The following is a 14,586-nucleotide window of genomic DNA, read 5'->3' as shown; positions in this document are numbered from 1 at the left end:
CAAAATCAAGCAAAAGTGGATCTACTTTAACTAAACATCAGGCATTATTTTTATTTATGGAGAGAAAAAAAAAGTCAAAAGTTAGAATAATGAAAATTACGCATAAGTTTTACATAAATTGTTAAGGAAATACTGTCAACATCATTTTATCTGAGAATCATTTGCATACTGCTGTAACTTGTGCTGGAAATCAAAGGAACACTTTTGTGACAAAAAGGATGAAGATAATCATTCACTAGGAAATAATCTATTGGGGGATTATTTGGGGAGAAAAAGTCCATCAACAGAATATATCCTCCTAGGATTTCACCATGATCATTCCATCCCCATGTTTATTAGATGAAATTGTCACTTATCACTCAGAACAGGCAACAGAGAGCCCTCTCTTAGAAAGGATACATGTCCAAAAAATGAAAGATGAAAAAAGTGACAGGCTCTACTCCCTCAAGAAACAGAGACAGGACTAAATGCAAATAGGAAGGTCATTGTCAAAAGCTGATAGCCAATAAAAGTTGATGACAGTTAAAGAGACCGACATCTCTTTTGGAATTCAGCTGCGTAACAATGACGTAAAACCTCTGCACTAGTAAAGGACACACCACTGTTTCGATGATAGGAGTTTTCAGAACTGCCTCAGTAAACACATGAACATAAAAGGCTAATCCAAAACCAGTTCCATAATCCGCCGCACATCTGAATATAGTCTTTGTGAATTTATTTACCTCTTTCTGGGAGGTACTTGCCCACACCATACACGGCACAGTGACTACTCTCCTGGTGAGAGGGGTGTCGAAGAGATAGAAATCAGTCTCAGCCTTCAGTACACCAAATGGACACATCTTACTGATAAGGGCAAATAATGAATCCATTGACAAATGGGACACATATGGGAACATTAAGAAAAACGATCTTAATCTCAAGATTAAACTGTTAGAGAATACCATTTGTCCAGCCTAAAGTCACCCAGTGACCTAGAGGGCCCAAAAAGACAGGATATTCCCCTTAAATTCAACCCCCCGTTGCATACAAGAATTCTATAGTATTTCACTAATTTAACGAATATGCCCAGTTTCTTAAAATGTAAAAAACCTTCGAGATGGGATATTAAGCTTGAGTTTTGATTAGTTTCAAACCTTATGACTAGGTTTTGGATGAGGCTATCGAGTATGGTGACAGAGAGATTAAGGACAGAAAGAGGAGACTGAACAAACTGCTCTTCCCAGATTCATCCCCAGAATGTAATCAAGGTGAAGGGTTTAAAGATGATCACCTCAGGAGCAATCTATAAAATGGAAATAAGAACTTCCTGATAAGGAAAGCTGCTAAACATCGGAATAGACTGAACCCCCTTCCTAAATATTCTTGTTAAGTATGAACTTTTATCCGAATGACTTGTAATCCCTTCTATTAATCTCAGAATCTAAATATACATAATTTAAGACAATTAAATCCAGACAATATATTCTGGATTTTGTGTAGCTCCTGAATTTAGCAGTGACTGCAGGTAATTACCTTGACAATTCCATCTATGAAATGATATCCTACTTTAAAGGTATTTTGTAGAGGTAAAAAAGGTTTAAAGAATTGCATATGAAAATACTATGTAACGTTACATTAAATGCTTCTTTTTCTTGACAGGATTTGTCTTCAGTATTGGGAGCGTTTCAAATCCCCTAGACTAAATTAAGAGATCTCAAGCATGTTCTCCACTGTCAACTATGCTTTTCTTCATAAAAAGTTACAATTGCATTCTGCTATACCCCTGAAATTTTAAAAATGTTCCGCGAAAGTGTAAAAAGATAAGGGTATGTGATTTTCAAATATTATGAAACTAAAATTCCATCAATTTTACTATAATTTTATAAATTTATTTTGCCCTCTGTTAATCTAAATGTATTTTAACCTTCTTTTCTATTGGTTACCCCAAAAGCACTACAAGGCACAGCAGTGATCTATGAAAGGTGAGTGAGGAGTCTGGTCACAGGGTCAACGTCCTCAGTGAAGTCATCTGAGGTCGTGTTGGACTGAGAGCGGACAATGAATAGTGTTGGTTTTTCCTTATCCTGGGTATTTCAGGGGGAATACAAAATGAGGCAAAGTCATCTTAAATGTTTCCTTTCCATTTAGCTTCTAAACAAAATGAAGAGTTTAAGTGTAAGAACAGCAGAGGAAAACAAAGAGGTCCCCTTTGAACTCCCAATTTGTTGTGGGACTTCTGTAAGCATGGCATCAAGCTGCTAAAGGCTGGCCATTTCAGACTATGTGGTGTGCCCCAAACTTACACCTCCCTAACTGGCAGCTTCAACTTAGTGCCACCCATAATCCTAGTGAGAACAGAAAAAGACGTTGAAGGGGAGTAAGGAAACCAATAATGTCAAAGATGTCTGCGTTTTAAACAGCTTTTAAAGTGTCTGCCTATTTGCCACAGATCCCATCTTTTCTATTATCTAGGCAGAAATGGGAGTATGTTGGTGTAGCCAACAAAATCTAAGAACATAGAGTAAAAAGACAATGCAGATTATGTAACAGATAATTACAGTTAGCTTTAACAAATATGAACTTCAAGTGGTGTATTTGTCCAATGCTTAAAAAGCAAGGCCTTTAAAATTCCATTATCCTTAAGATGGTTTTAAATGATTACTTTAAATGTGATTATTTCCTAAACCACACAAGAGTAAAATAGAGCATTTATTGATGGAATAACAAAAGTGCTTTTCTTAAATATTCTTCAAAATACATTTGTACAACTTACAATAATATATCCAAAATAACTGTATATACAAAACATTACCTAGTTTTAATGTATGTGCTTTTTTCCCCAAAAATTACAAAGTAACTTTTTATTATTTTTTTTTTTTTGGCAAAGTTCAACCTTAACAGAGGTGACAATTTTAAAGGTTGGTTTAAGAAAATAGAACCTGAGGGAAATTGACACGCAAGAGTCAATGACAAGCAAGAGATTTGGAGGAATATTTTTAGTTGGTTAAATAAAAATGTGTTTTAGAGTGATATTTTTCACATTACAAAAATAAACCAAAATGAAGAAAAGGTCACTGTAAAATGATGGAAAAAGGATCTGTAGACTTGCTCTTAGTATTTCAAATAGCCAACAATGCATGTCAAAAAATGAATTCAAGATCACAACAGTCTTGTATTTACTTTGTATTTGGAGAAGATAGTGAAATAAGTGGCCACATTCTGTTTTCTTTTAATTGCTATTAATATGGTTGATCTGATTGGCTCGTCGATGAATTTCATCCAAGAAGTTCTCCAGTTGTTCTATTAGCATTCGCTTTTTAAACCTGTATAAAAAAATAAGTGATAGCACTCTCAATTTCTTTTTAATGGATATAGATCAGTATAATGCTTTTTTTAAAGACAGAAACTGCCTTGGGAAGATTTTTCAAAGTAAAATGAAAATGAAAAACAACAACTTTATGATATATAAAATCCACTGGAAGATAATAAGCAAATTATTTTATCAGTGCAGAATTGGAGTTTGTTCCTAAAACAAATAATCCAGGCCCAGGTACAATGGAAGTCAGATATTTGTTCCACAACCAAAAAGAAAAAAAACCCTAACATTTACAAGGGTTACAAATATTCCAACAAAATTTGGACTCCTAAAGCAATGATTCCAATAGCTTCTTATGCTCTTTAATTTTTTTTTAATGTTTGTTTATTTTTGAGAGAGAGAGAGAGCGAGAGCGAGAGAGAGAACGAACAAGCTGGGGAGGGGCAGAGACAGAGGGAGAGACACAGAATCCGAAGCAGGTTCCAGGCTCTGTCAGCACAGAGCCCAACGCAGGGCTCGAACTCACGAACCGTGAGATCAGGACCTGAGCTGAAGTCGGACGCTTAACTGACTGAGCCACCCAAGTGCCCGTACTTCCTATGCTCTTTAAAAGTTGTATGTTGAAAGAATGTGAACAAAGTATGAATATAATCCCCACAAAAGGGAAGAAGAAATGACAGTTGGATAGTAACGTTTAAAAACCCTGGTGTTCTACTATTACAGTTTGAAAGCTAACAAATCAAGGATAATTAGACATCTGCAGTATAGGATAATATAGCAAACATTGAAAGTTCAAGTGGCAATTTAAAATTTTCTTCACTAATATAGTAGACTAAAATTGCATTCGTCTACATAAGTTATTAATACTGCTGATGCTTTTTAGAATATCCAAAAACACTGTCCAATCTATATCCACTTCCTCTCTACTTGTAAATTAATATGAATAGCCACCATAATATTACACAACTCTCTAAAAGGTGTTAGAAGTAGAGAGTGCAGGCCACCAGGAATATAGCTAAATCCATGATGAAGTTTGAGCTGACAGAATGTTACATAAAGAATAAATACTCAAAATAAGTAACATGAAAAGTTACTGCCTTATTTTGAACCCTCAAAGTGGTGTATGCTCTAGCTACTCCAAAAAAAACCCAAACAAACAAAAAAAACCAAGTAACTGCTCTATCTAAAAATGCCTTTAAGAATAGCATGGAAGAAACTGGGGGACTTTTAAAGGCTGTGTATATTTGAAAGGTCAGAGGAGATAACCCTAAGTTTTCTTATAATACTAAAGAAGTCTTCAAGGAAAAATGTTTTGTGTACTCACTACTCATACAACTATGCTTTCCAGTTAATTGCACTTCATAGTTACCATTTATGATCTTGATCCACATTCCTTGTATTAAAATACATAATCCTGGGCTACTGAAGCAATCAGAATAAGGCCCATTTGTCCAACTCTGCTCCCCTTAATTACATGTTTTCCCACGTACAAATGAACAGCATTCAAATATTGTCTTCCAAGGTTATTTCTAATCACTGATTAATATCAACTGTAGTCCAAATATATAAAGGAGAAAAGCTGAAGGCTATAAAATATAAAGACCCCAAAAAGGCACAGAGTAGGATCAATGAGAATTATGCAAGTATCTATCATCTACAGGGAGAAAAGGTCCATAATTGGTGAAGAATTTGTGTGTGGCTATTTTTTAAGTGAATTTCTTTCAATAAACTAAAACAGAGGAGGAGGAGGAGGAGGAGGAGGACACACATGGCTGTGTCATATGCATGCATAACACAACAAGTACAGATACTGTTATAACAGTCACAACTGTTACAACACTGACTGTAAACTGGGGACTCATTTCATAATCATTTCATAATGTACAACAGATTATTTACCTTGATGCTTCTTTAATGACATTTTGCAAAAATATTAGTCTTGTTTGTAAACTGCCTTGCACATGCTTCAGTAAAGTGAAGATTCTTTCATATTCTTAAAACAAGAGAAGCAAAGAAAAAAATTAGTGGCTTTTCTATGCACTCTTATTCAATATTTTTCTACTGCAGTTTACGGTATCAAGATATGCTAAACCAAACCAAAATATTCTACCACTCACTAATACACATATTTCATCATATATCAATCAAGATAAAATAACTTGGTAAACACAGAAGTTTTGGTAAAAGTTCCCATTAAGATATCAAACATAAAGCTTAGAAAGTACGTGACTAGCTTTTGGTACTGGCCACTGAAAAAGCAGCAGCAAGTAGCCTTTATAAAATTGCGTACTTATAATTTAAATTCTCAACTCCAGTTAACAAGATGGGGAGGGGCATATGGAGACAGAAAAAATGGTTAAGAGTGCTAGTTCAGTTTCAAGTTTTCACCTAAAATTCTGCCAAGGACTATAAACTCCTAAATGGCAAGGGCTGTCTTACCCATTTTTGAACCACCCATGGGTGTTCCATTAAAGCACACGGTCCGTCAATCTGTCAACATCTTTGAATGGATGTCATAATACTGAAATTTTATGCCAAAGTTCTTTTATATTCATTTCATAGATGCTTTTATAACTTTAGGGTTTTGGCCTAAACACATCCCTGCTCACCATCATAGTTTAACCCTTAAACACAGTGGTAGACACTATGTCAGGAACTCTACAGAGATGAAACTATTTAATATTCGCTACACTTTTGGGGGTTTGCTGCTACATTAAATTCCAGTTGCTGTTTAGAAGAATACTCAAGACTACGGGTTCCTGTCATAGTAGGAACTATGTGTAATTTGTCTGTGTGTTCTTCAAGCTCTGCTCTCAGTCCCTCCTGCTTACCATATCTACACCATACTACTTTGGATATAACAGACATTTAGTGTTTGTAGGCTGAATAAAGATCAAATCTTACATAGCTCAAATGTTGTTCAAAACTGATCTAGAATCAGGTATATGCTTCTAAATTTTTTTTTTTTTTTGAGCCCACACAGATATCAAATATGGGGTTTGCCTCTAATTATACATACTTCTTCCTGGCTTTCGGATCTCTTTCATTATTTGTGCTTTTAGTTCAGTGTTGACCTCTTCATGGCTTCTGCAATGCATCAATTTCTTTCCTTTGTTGAGTGAAGATGCTGGTATATTCTCTTCAGGACATTGTTCTTTATCTCTTGGCTCCTCGTGATTTTCTAAATATCCACCAACAGTGAGGTCATTAGTTCCTAAATGGTCATGACCAAGCGCCTCTGTATGATTGGTTGGTCGTTCCAGTAAACTGGCTGGAGAAGAAGTTGAAAATTCAGTATCCATAGCATTTGGTGTAATATCTGATGAAAGTTGGTCTGCAACATGATTTTCAACCACATCATCTATTGTCGAATCATTAGTGGTTTCCGAAACTAAAAACAAAGATAAGAAGAAAAAATTGACGTGAGCCAACTTCAAAGCACACAGTAAGAAAACAGCTACAAATAATATTACAGCAAATCACAACTAATCTCCTTGATGGATGCAAATTAACAAATAATATGATATGGTTCTTAAGATTTGCCAAAGAGATGGTGGGTTTCAATGTGAAACATTTACAGTACTTACAAAATCTGTAAAATTTTTGCCCTTAGGAAAAAAAATAAAAGCCAAATTTCACACAACTTTTAGTTCTCTGCTTTATTCTATGGCAATTTTATTGAACAAGCAAATTTCTAATGCTTTAGGGGAACATATATGACCAAGATTATCAGGGTTACCCTTTCCTTAGAGAGTCCTAACTCATTCCAACTTACCTCTGCCTTATACAGTCTACTATCATTTAGAGGCAAAAGTAAACACAGGGAGTCCAAAGTGTTCAATATTCTGCTGGGAACCCACTGTCAGACAGGTCACTTTACAGTACACTCTTTTCTTATAACCACTCATCCAGTCTTTAGTTGAGCAACGCAGAACAGTGCCCACAGCCTGGTGCCCACTGCAGTTCATCAGATTACTGGACTTAAAAAAGCTTACAAACACTTGCCCCCCACAGAAAGCAGCTGAATTGTAAGTTCCCTGACTGCTCACCAAACCTCCAGGACACCCGCTGAAGTCATCTCTACTTCCCTCATTTATCGTCCAAAGGTAAACTCATGCCCACAAAAAGCCCTCAAACTTCTGACTCCCTCCTAAATCCCCGTCCATGATTTGCAAATTTTCCTAAATATTCTCTGTAACGACTCCCGCTTTAACTGAAACGCAGCTCTCTGACAAAGAAACTGCTCTTCTTTTCAGACTTGGAGTTAGAAACTGCTTTCTCTCAAACACTCTCCATGGACTTAAAATAAGGAGGTACAGTCACCGATTCCTTCACCTTCCAGTGCCACTTCAAGTTACTTTCTCCCTGCACTCGTATAACACTCTTGCTCTGATAAATGGGAGGGAGAAAGTAGAGGCCACTACACTCATCCTCTCTCTCCTATCACTGTCTTTATTGATCTCTAAGGCACACCTCTCTGGTCATACCTGGCTCGCAGTCTTCCTCCCACCCTGATGTCCCTTGGGCATTATCCTAGATCATTACTACTCAAAATGTGGTCTAATACAAGCAGTGTTAGCATCATCAGAAAGCTGGCTAGAAATGTTCACCTTGAGCCCTGCCCTAAACAATGAATTCAGAATCTGCAGTTTAACTAGATCCCCTGGTGATGCAATGACACATTAAAGTTTAAGAATTACTGTTGTATGGGACTTCAGTGTCTAAGCAGATCACCTGCCAAGAACATGGCCTCAATTTAATGTCTCACCTTGTTTGGCTCTCAAATCAAACACAAATTCACGGGCAGAGGAGCATAACCCTTATCTTTGCAGGACTCCTGCTGTTGGCTCTGTAACTCAGCCAGACTCTTACTTCAGCATCTCCTCCACTTTCTCCCTCCCAATGAGTAGATCCTACCTTCTAGATTCCTCTTTCTTGTCTATCCAACTTATATCCCATATGCATTACTTTTTACCAATGTCCTAAATTCTCTCATTCTATTGTCCTCCCTGCCAGGCAAAACCCCAAATCTGCCGACTCTATCTGCTTGCTCTAGATGTGCATTTGGAATGATGAGCACTAGTGGAGAAACAGGACCCAGCAATCTTATTACGACATTTCCTCCCTCTCCCACAAAAGATCATTCTAACCTTCTCCGCTCTCTTAACACCTCGGACTTTCCCAATCCCTGCCTCCCACTCAGGAGCATACATCACCTCTCACTTCACAGAGGAAAGGAAAGCAGAGCTGTGAAACAGGAACTTCCTCTACTTGCCACTGTTCAACTTGCGCCCATACCCTTTCTGCTTCACTGGAAGTAGCATTCTTTCTTCTGGGCTCTGGACCACTCCTGTCTGCCTTCCCAGTGATTTTGTGGGAGCAAAACTGCTCTTGCTAAGGCAGCCAAAGACCAATAGAACTTTTCTAATCCTTTTGACTGACCTGTTTAAGAAGCATTTGAAACCACCAACCACTCAATTCTCTTTCCCTTTAGCTCTCACGACACCAAATTCTTCTCATCTCCTATTTCTTGGATTCTTCTTTCTCAATCTTTCCTGAAACTCATTTCTCTCCCTAACTTTAGCACTTTCAAAGTTCTGTTCTAGGCTTTTTCTTCTCATTGTTTTCTTTGGTGTGATTTAATTCACTTCAATTGGGGCTAAGACTGCCTCCTGCCCCTCCCTCTTTATCCCAGTCTCTTCTTTAGTTCTAAACTAAAATATCCATCTTCTACCTTAGGATCTCCATGTGGCTAACTTAATAGGCACCTCTAAAATCACTCATCATCTGCTCTTCTACTCCACCCCGTTACCCTCACCTACCAAGCATCTCTCAACTCCTCTCTTGCCCTGACTCCAACATCCAGCCAGTCATCATCAAGTCTTTACTGATGTGTCCAAGTATTTCTCAAATACATGTTCTTCTCACAACTCCACTAGCAGGTCATTAGCTCTTCCCTGGGTTCCTTAACTGCTTTCTGTGCATCTAATAATTATTTAATGACATCAAATATCCTATCAGTGTTCACAATCTCTAATTACTTTATATATTTTCTGTCTGTGGAGGGAAGTTTGATTTTGTTTGATTCAGGGTTCAAATCAGGCCTGCACACTGTCATTGGTTTATAGGTCCTTTAACTACCTTTTAATCTATAAAATCCTTCTGTACTTCTCTTTTTTTCTATGCATTTTTTCTGGATATACACATATCCCATATTCTTTGTCTTACAGTGTCCCACCATCTGGATTATGCTAATTGTCTCCCTATTTTGTCATTTGATATGTTTTCCTATCCTTGTATTTCCTATAAATTGGTAGTGAGATCTAGAGGCTTGATCAGGTTAAGGTTCGATTTCTTTCTTTTTTGTTTTTTGGCAAGAGTATTTCAGAAGTGATACTGTATAAACCCTTCAGGAGTTATATAATATTTGGTTCTCTCCAGTTATAAGCCACAAATGATCACTACCTATAATTAATGATTCCATTAGTTTACTAAGAGTTCCCCTACATCCATTCTTGTTCTTCCCTAACAGTACTCTGCACAGGACAGTCAGCCTGGTCTTTATAAAATGCTAACCAGATGAGGTCACTAGCTTCTCAAACCTTTCAAAGATTCTCATTGTCCTTAAAGTCTGGAATCTTTACAATGGCCTCCAAGGCCCTCCATGATCTGGCCTCAACCTATCTTTCATCTCTCATCTTGCCTCACCCCCAACACCTCTGCTATACTAGAGTTCTTTCAGCCCCTTAACTGCTTCTCTTTACTGTATACGTTTGCACAGACTCTTCTTATACTACTACTATACACATAGTATGCAGCAGACTGCTTAGCAAGACTCCTGAATGCACAGCTTTAGTGAAACAACTCCCATTCATCCTTCCAATGTTGGCTTAAACGTAACTTCCTCAATAAAGGGCCTTGACCCCACAGACTAAAATCCTCTTGCCACATGCTTCCAAAACATACCTGACTTCCCTTCTGAACATTCACCACACTTCTAATGAAATGTTCAATGACTGTCTTTCCTCATTCTAAATGGGGGCAGAGATCACTATTGTCTCATTCACTGCGATACCTCAATGCCTACCACTGTTTACCATAGCATATGTATTTAATAATTAGTTGTTGAAGTTACCTGTAATTGAAAACCACCTTTCTATGGGTATTGAGAACATCCCTATACCTGTTATTTTGAAATACTTAAGGCTTATAAATGATATTTAGATCATGACAGCTATAATAGAGCATAATAAATACATGAAATGTCCAAATGTTCACTAAAAGGACTATGATTACACGCTAATTTAGAATAAACAATTATCTTCTCTAGACACTCTTAGACTTTATCAATTTTTTCTATACTTTATTACAAAAATCTCTTCCCCACACAAAAAACAAACAGCAGCAAATAATGTTTATTTTTAAAAAACTCTTACTTTTATGAAGAGGAAGGGGTTTAATAAGATCTGGCTGTGCTTGAGTCATAGGTACAGGTGGTCCTTTTCCTCCAATATGATTGTTCACAACTGGATTCTGTTGTCTGCCTCTCAGCAGTGGAGACATACAGCGACGTCTTTTAGGGATCCCTTGCATATTTGGTTCTCCAGGTCGTTTATGTTTATTTTGAGGTCCAGCCACAAATTCATCTGCTTCATCTATCATCATACCCTGTAACAAAAGAGAATATAATTTCCCTAGATTTACATATAGTTTTTAAATGGCACAACTAATTCCAGTTCCCATTAAAGCAACCAGATTATAACTATGTTAACATTTATTAGTCTACCAACAAAACAGCTTCAGCTTACTTTAGTGAAATTAGAACTGTTAAATCCACAAATAAATTATACAATGGAATGTTTCAAGCTTACCTTTTTATCTAGCTTAAATGGGTTGCCAAATGTATGCAACCTTCGAGGCTGATCAGGATCAAGTTCTCTTAGTGGAGAAGGTACTTGCTTGAGGTATTCCTGGTAATTCCCCATTTGTGCTATAGGAACACTGTGCACTTGATCTTTTCAAACAGAACAGAGCAATAACAAAAGTTAACCTCACTGAAATGATACTCTGTTTAATTACCAAATAATACCTTCTTATATTTCAATGCTATCTGGGGTTATCCTAGGCAGTCTTCCCTTCCCATATATGCAAAATTGGTTTGTCGTCATAAATATTGTGACATAAATGAAGTCTTTGAGATTTTTAAAATAAAATTTAAAAGAACTGATTTTACCTTCTAAATAAAACAAAAATATCGCAGTTAATTTGAGTGTATAGAATAAGCAAATATGTGTTAACATTACCATGAAAAGGAATGTCTCTTCTATTATATTCCAAATAAGCAGAATTTAATTATAGCAGAATTTATAGAAAAGACATATCACATATAGATAACCCTTTTTATATAAAGCTATGGTGGGAGGGGTCCCCAGATGGCTTAGTTGGTTAAGCGTCCGACTCTTGATTTCGGCGCAGGTCATGATCTCACAGTCGTGAGATAGAGCCCCGTGTCGGACTCCGCGCCGAATGTGGAGCTTGCCTGGGATTCTCTCCCCACCCACTCCCCTCCCCAAAGTACGCTTGCACTCTCTCGGTCTCAAAATAAATAAATAAACATTTAAACAAATACGTAAGTAAAGGTATAGCTGGAATGCTTACGTCAGAGATGGCAAAGAGTTAAATTCTCATCTGACTTGATCTGTGGTCAGTGCCATGGGTATAACTGAAGGAACAGGACATGTATTCACCATCCAAGTTAAACCACCAGATGCTAGTATTGTGTTTCACAAGAAAATGATTGTGCATGTGTGGACCTGTGTGTGTGAATGCATGAACAAAGCCAAAAAAGATACTGAGCTGCTAACAAAGGGTGTCACCTCTGGGGAATAAAATTTGGGGGAAACAGTGATGGTAGAAAGAAATTCTGAGAATGAGTGATGACTCACTTTTTACTTCATTTGTTTGAATTTACAAAGAAAATGAGATACTACAATGCTTTAAAAGCTACACTACTATACTATGTTTTTTCAGTATAAAGAAATTCACAAAAGAAACACCATTATTGAAACTATGATCCAACCTTCATCCTGTCCTTTAAGAAATCTGCGGGTGCTCTTCAAAAGATTAGATCTCATTCTTGTTAAGTGATCCAAAAGATTCCGCCTTGGTATGTCATACGCGTTCCTAAATGTCTGTGGCTTCAAATCCTATTGAAAAACATTCAAAGGCAAATTTATTTTCAAATATAGAATTATAAGAGACTAAAATCTCTAGCCTGCAGTAAAGGTTTGGAAATAAGATATACAAGTCTAATTAGCTTTAAAAATAGAATAAAGAAATTATGACGCAATCTTAATATATACTGTTTTGGGAACCAGAGGATAAAAATTGGTAGTGAACTTACCAAATAACTCAAATTCACATCTCTTCAAGATTTTATTATATATTTTGCCTAAGGAAAGTAAGTATCTTATAAAACAAATTTCCAAATTTTAAAGACTTTGAAAATTTAAAGAAAAAGAGCTTTGATTTACGTACCATAAAATCACCCATTTTAGGTATACAGTTTGATGAGTGTCAGTAAATTTACAGTTGTGAAACCATCACCACAATCCGGTTTAACAATACTTCCATCATCCCACAAAAGTTCTTTGTGCCCATTGTAGTCCATCCCTTTTCCTATCCCCAGGCAACCACCGATCTGCTTTCTGTCTCCCTACATTCCATTTTATAAACGGAATTTTGCTATATCAAATCTTTTCTATCTAGCTTTTTTTCACTAAGGATGATATTTTGAGATTCAGTCACATTGTTCATGTATCACTAGTCTGTTCTTTTTACTCCAGACTAGTATTCCATTCTATGGATATAGCATATCTTTATCCACTTTCCATTTGATGAACAGTTTTCTTTACAGTTTTTGGCTATTATGAATAATGCTACTATGAACATTTGCATATAAAGCCTTTATATGGACCTACATCTTCATTGCTCTCATGTAGATACCTACAAGAAGAACTGCTAATTATATAACAAGTACAGCCAGTGTAGTGGATAGGAAGTGGGATCTCATTGTAGTTTTATTTTGCATTTCCCTAATGACCATTAAGGTACAGCATCTTTTTACATCATGTTCAATCTGTACATCTTATTTGGTGGAGTATCTGCTCAGATATTTTGCCAATTTTTAATTAGATATTTGTCTTTTTATATTGAGTTGTAGGAGTTCTTCATGTTATTTTGATACATATTCTTTATTCTGTACATACTTTTCTCCCAGGCTGTAGTTTGCCTGTTCATTTTACCAAGTTTCTTTTATAGACAAAAGTTTAAATTGTTTTTTGATTTTTTTATTATTTTTTGTAAATAAAGTTTTATTGGAACCCAGTCACACCCATTCATTTACATATGGTCTATGGCTGATTTTTTTTAATATGAAATTTATTGTCAAACTGGTTTCCATACAACACCCAGTGCTCATCCCAACAGGTGCCATCCTCAATGCCCATCACCCACTTTCCCCTCCCTTCCACCCCCCATCAACCCTCAGTTTATTCTCAGTTTTTAAGAGTCTCTTATGGTTTGCCTTCCTCCCTAATTTTTTTTTTCCCTTCTCCTCCCCCATGGTATCCTGTTAAGTTTCTCAGGATCCACATAAGAGTGAAAACATATGGTATCTGTCTTTCTCTGTAGGACTTATTTCACTTAGCATCACACTCTCCAGTTCCATCCACGTTGCTACATAGGGCCGTATTTCATTCTTTCTCACTGCCAAGTAGTATTCCATTGTATATATAAACCACAGTTTCTTTATCCACTCATCAGTTGATGGACACTTAGGCTCTTTCCATAATTTGGCTATTGTTGCAAGTGCTGCCATAAACACTGGGGTACAAGTGCCCCTATGCATCAGCACTCCTGTATCCCTTGGGTAAATTCCTAGCAGTGCTATTGCTGGATCATAGGGTAGATCTATTTTTAATTTTTTGAGGAACCTCCACACTGTTTTCCAGAGTAGCTGCACCAGTTTGCATTCCTACCAACAGTGCAAGAAGGTTCCTGTTTCTCCACATTCTCTCCAGCATCTAGTCTCCTGATATGTTCATTTCAGCCACTCTGACTGGCGTGAGGTGATATCTCAAGTGTAAAAGTTTAAATTTTAATGAAGTTCAATTTATCAAGTTTTTTATGTATGTACCTTTTGTGTTATATTTTAGAAATCATCAATGACCCCTGAACCCAATGTCATGAAGACTTTCTCCTGTTTTCTTCCAGAAGTTTATAGTTTTAGT

At 36.7% G+C, this 14,586-nt stretch overlaps 2 protein-coding genes across 4 annotated transcripts in view; one reads left to right on the top strand and one right to left on the bottom strand.

Moving 5' to 3' along the window:
• SERPINE3 (serpin family E member 3) overlaps positions 1 to 1,764 on the top strand; it is a 33,525-nt gene extending 31,761 nt beyond the window's left edge. For both annotated transcript variants that reach the window (XM_027064773.2, XM_027064772.2), the window contains exon 9: positions 1,639 to 1,764. In XM_027064773.2, the coding sequence (XP_026920574.1) occupies positions 1,639 to 1,682 (44 nt within the window). In that variant the 3' untranslated portion in view covers positions 1,683 to 1,764. The remainder of the gene's footprint in view (positions 1 to 1,638) is intronic.
• INTS6 (integrator complex subunit 6) overlaps positions 23 to 14,586 on the bottom strand; it is an 89,962-nt gene continuing 75,398 nt past the window's right edge. For both annotated transcript variants that reach the window (XM_027064770.2, XM_053214893.1), the window contains 6 exons: positions 12,375 to 12,501; positions 11,167 to 11,309; positions 10,732 to 10,963; positions 6,315 to 6,686; positions 5,195 to 5,288; positions 23 to 3,302 (listed from right to left, as the gene is read on the bottom strand). In XM_027064770.2, coding sequence (XP_026920571.1) covers positions 3,209 to 3,302; positions 5,195 to 5,288; positions 6,315 to 6,686; positions 10,732 to 10,963; positions 11,167 to 11,309; positions 12,375 to 12,501 — 1,062 coding nt within the window. In that variant the 3' untranslated portion in view covers positions 23 to 3,208. The remainder of the gene's footprint in view (positions 3,303 to 5,194; positions 5,289 to 6,314; positions 6,687 to 10,731; positions 10,964 to 11,166; positions 11,310 to 12,374; positions 12,502 to 14,586) is intronic.

The sequence above is a fragment of the Acinonyx jubatus genome, chromosome A1, assembly GCF_027475565.1.
Source record: "Acinonyx jubatus isolate Ajub_Pintada_27869175 chromosome A1, VMU_Ajub_asm_v1.0, whole genome shotgun sequence".
In the NCBI taxonomy this organism is placed as follows: Eukaryota; Metazoa; Chordata; class Mammalia; order Carnivora; family Felidae; genus Acinonyx; species Acinonyx jubatus.
The sequence above is the reverse complement of the archived record's forward strand: the minus strand, read 5'-3'. Positions and strand labels throughout refer to the sequence as shown.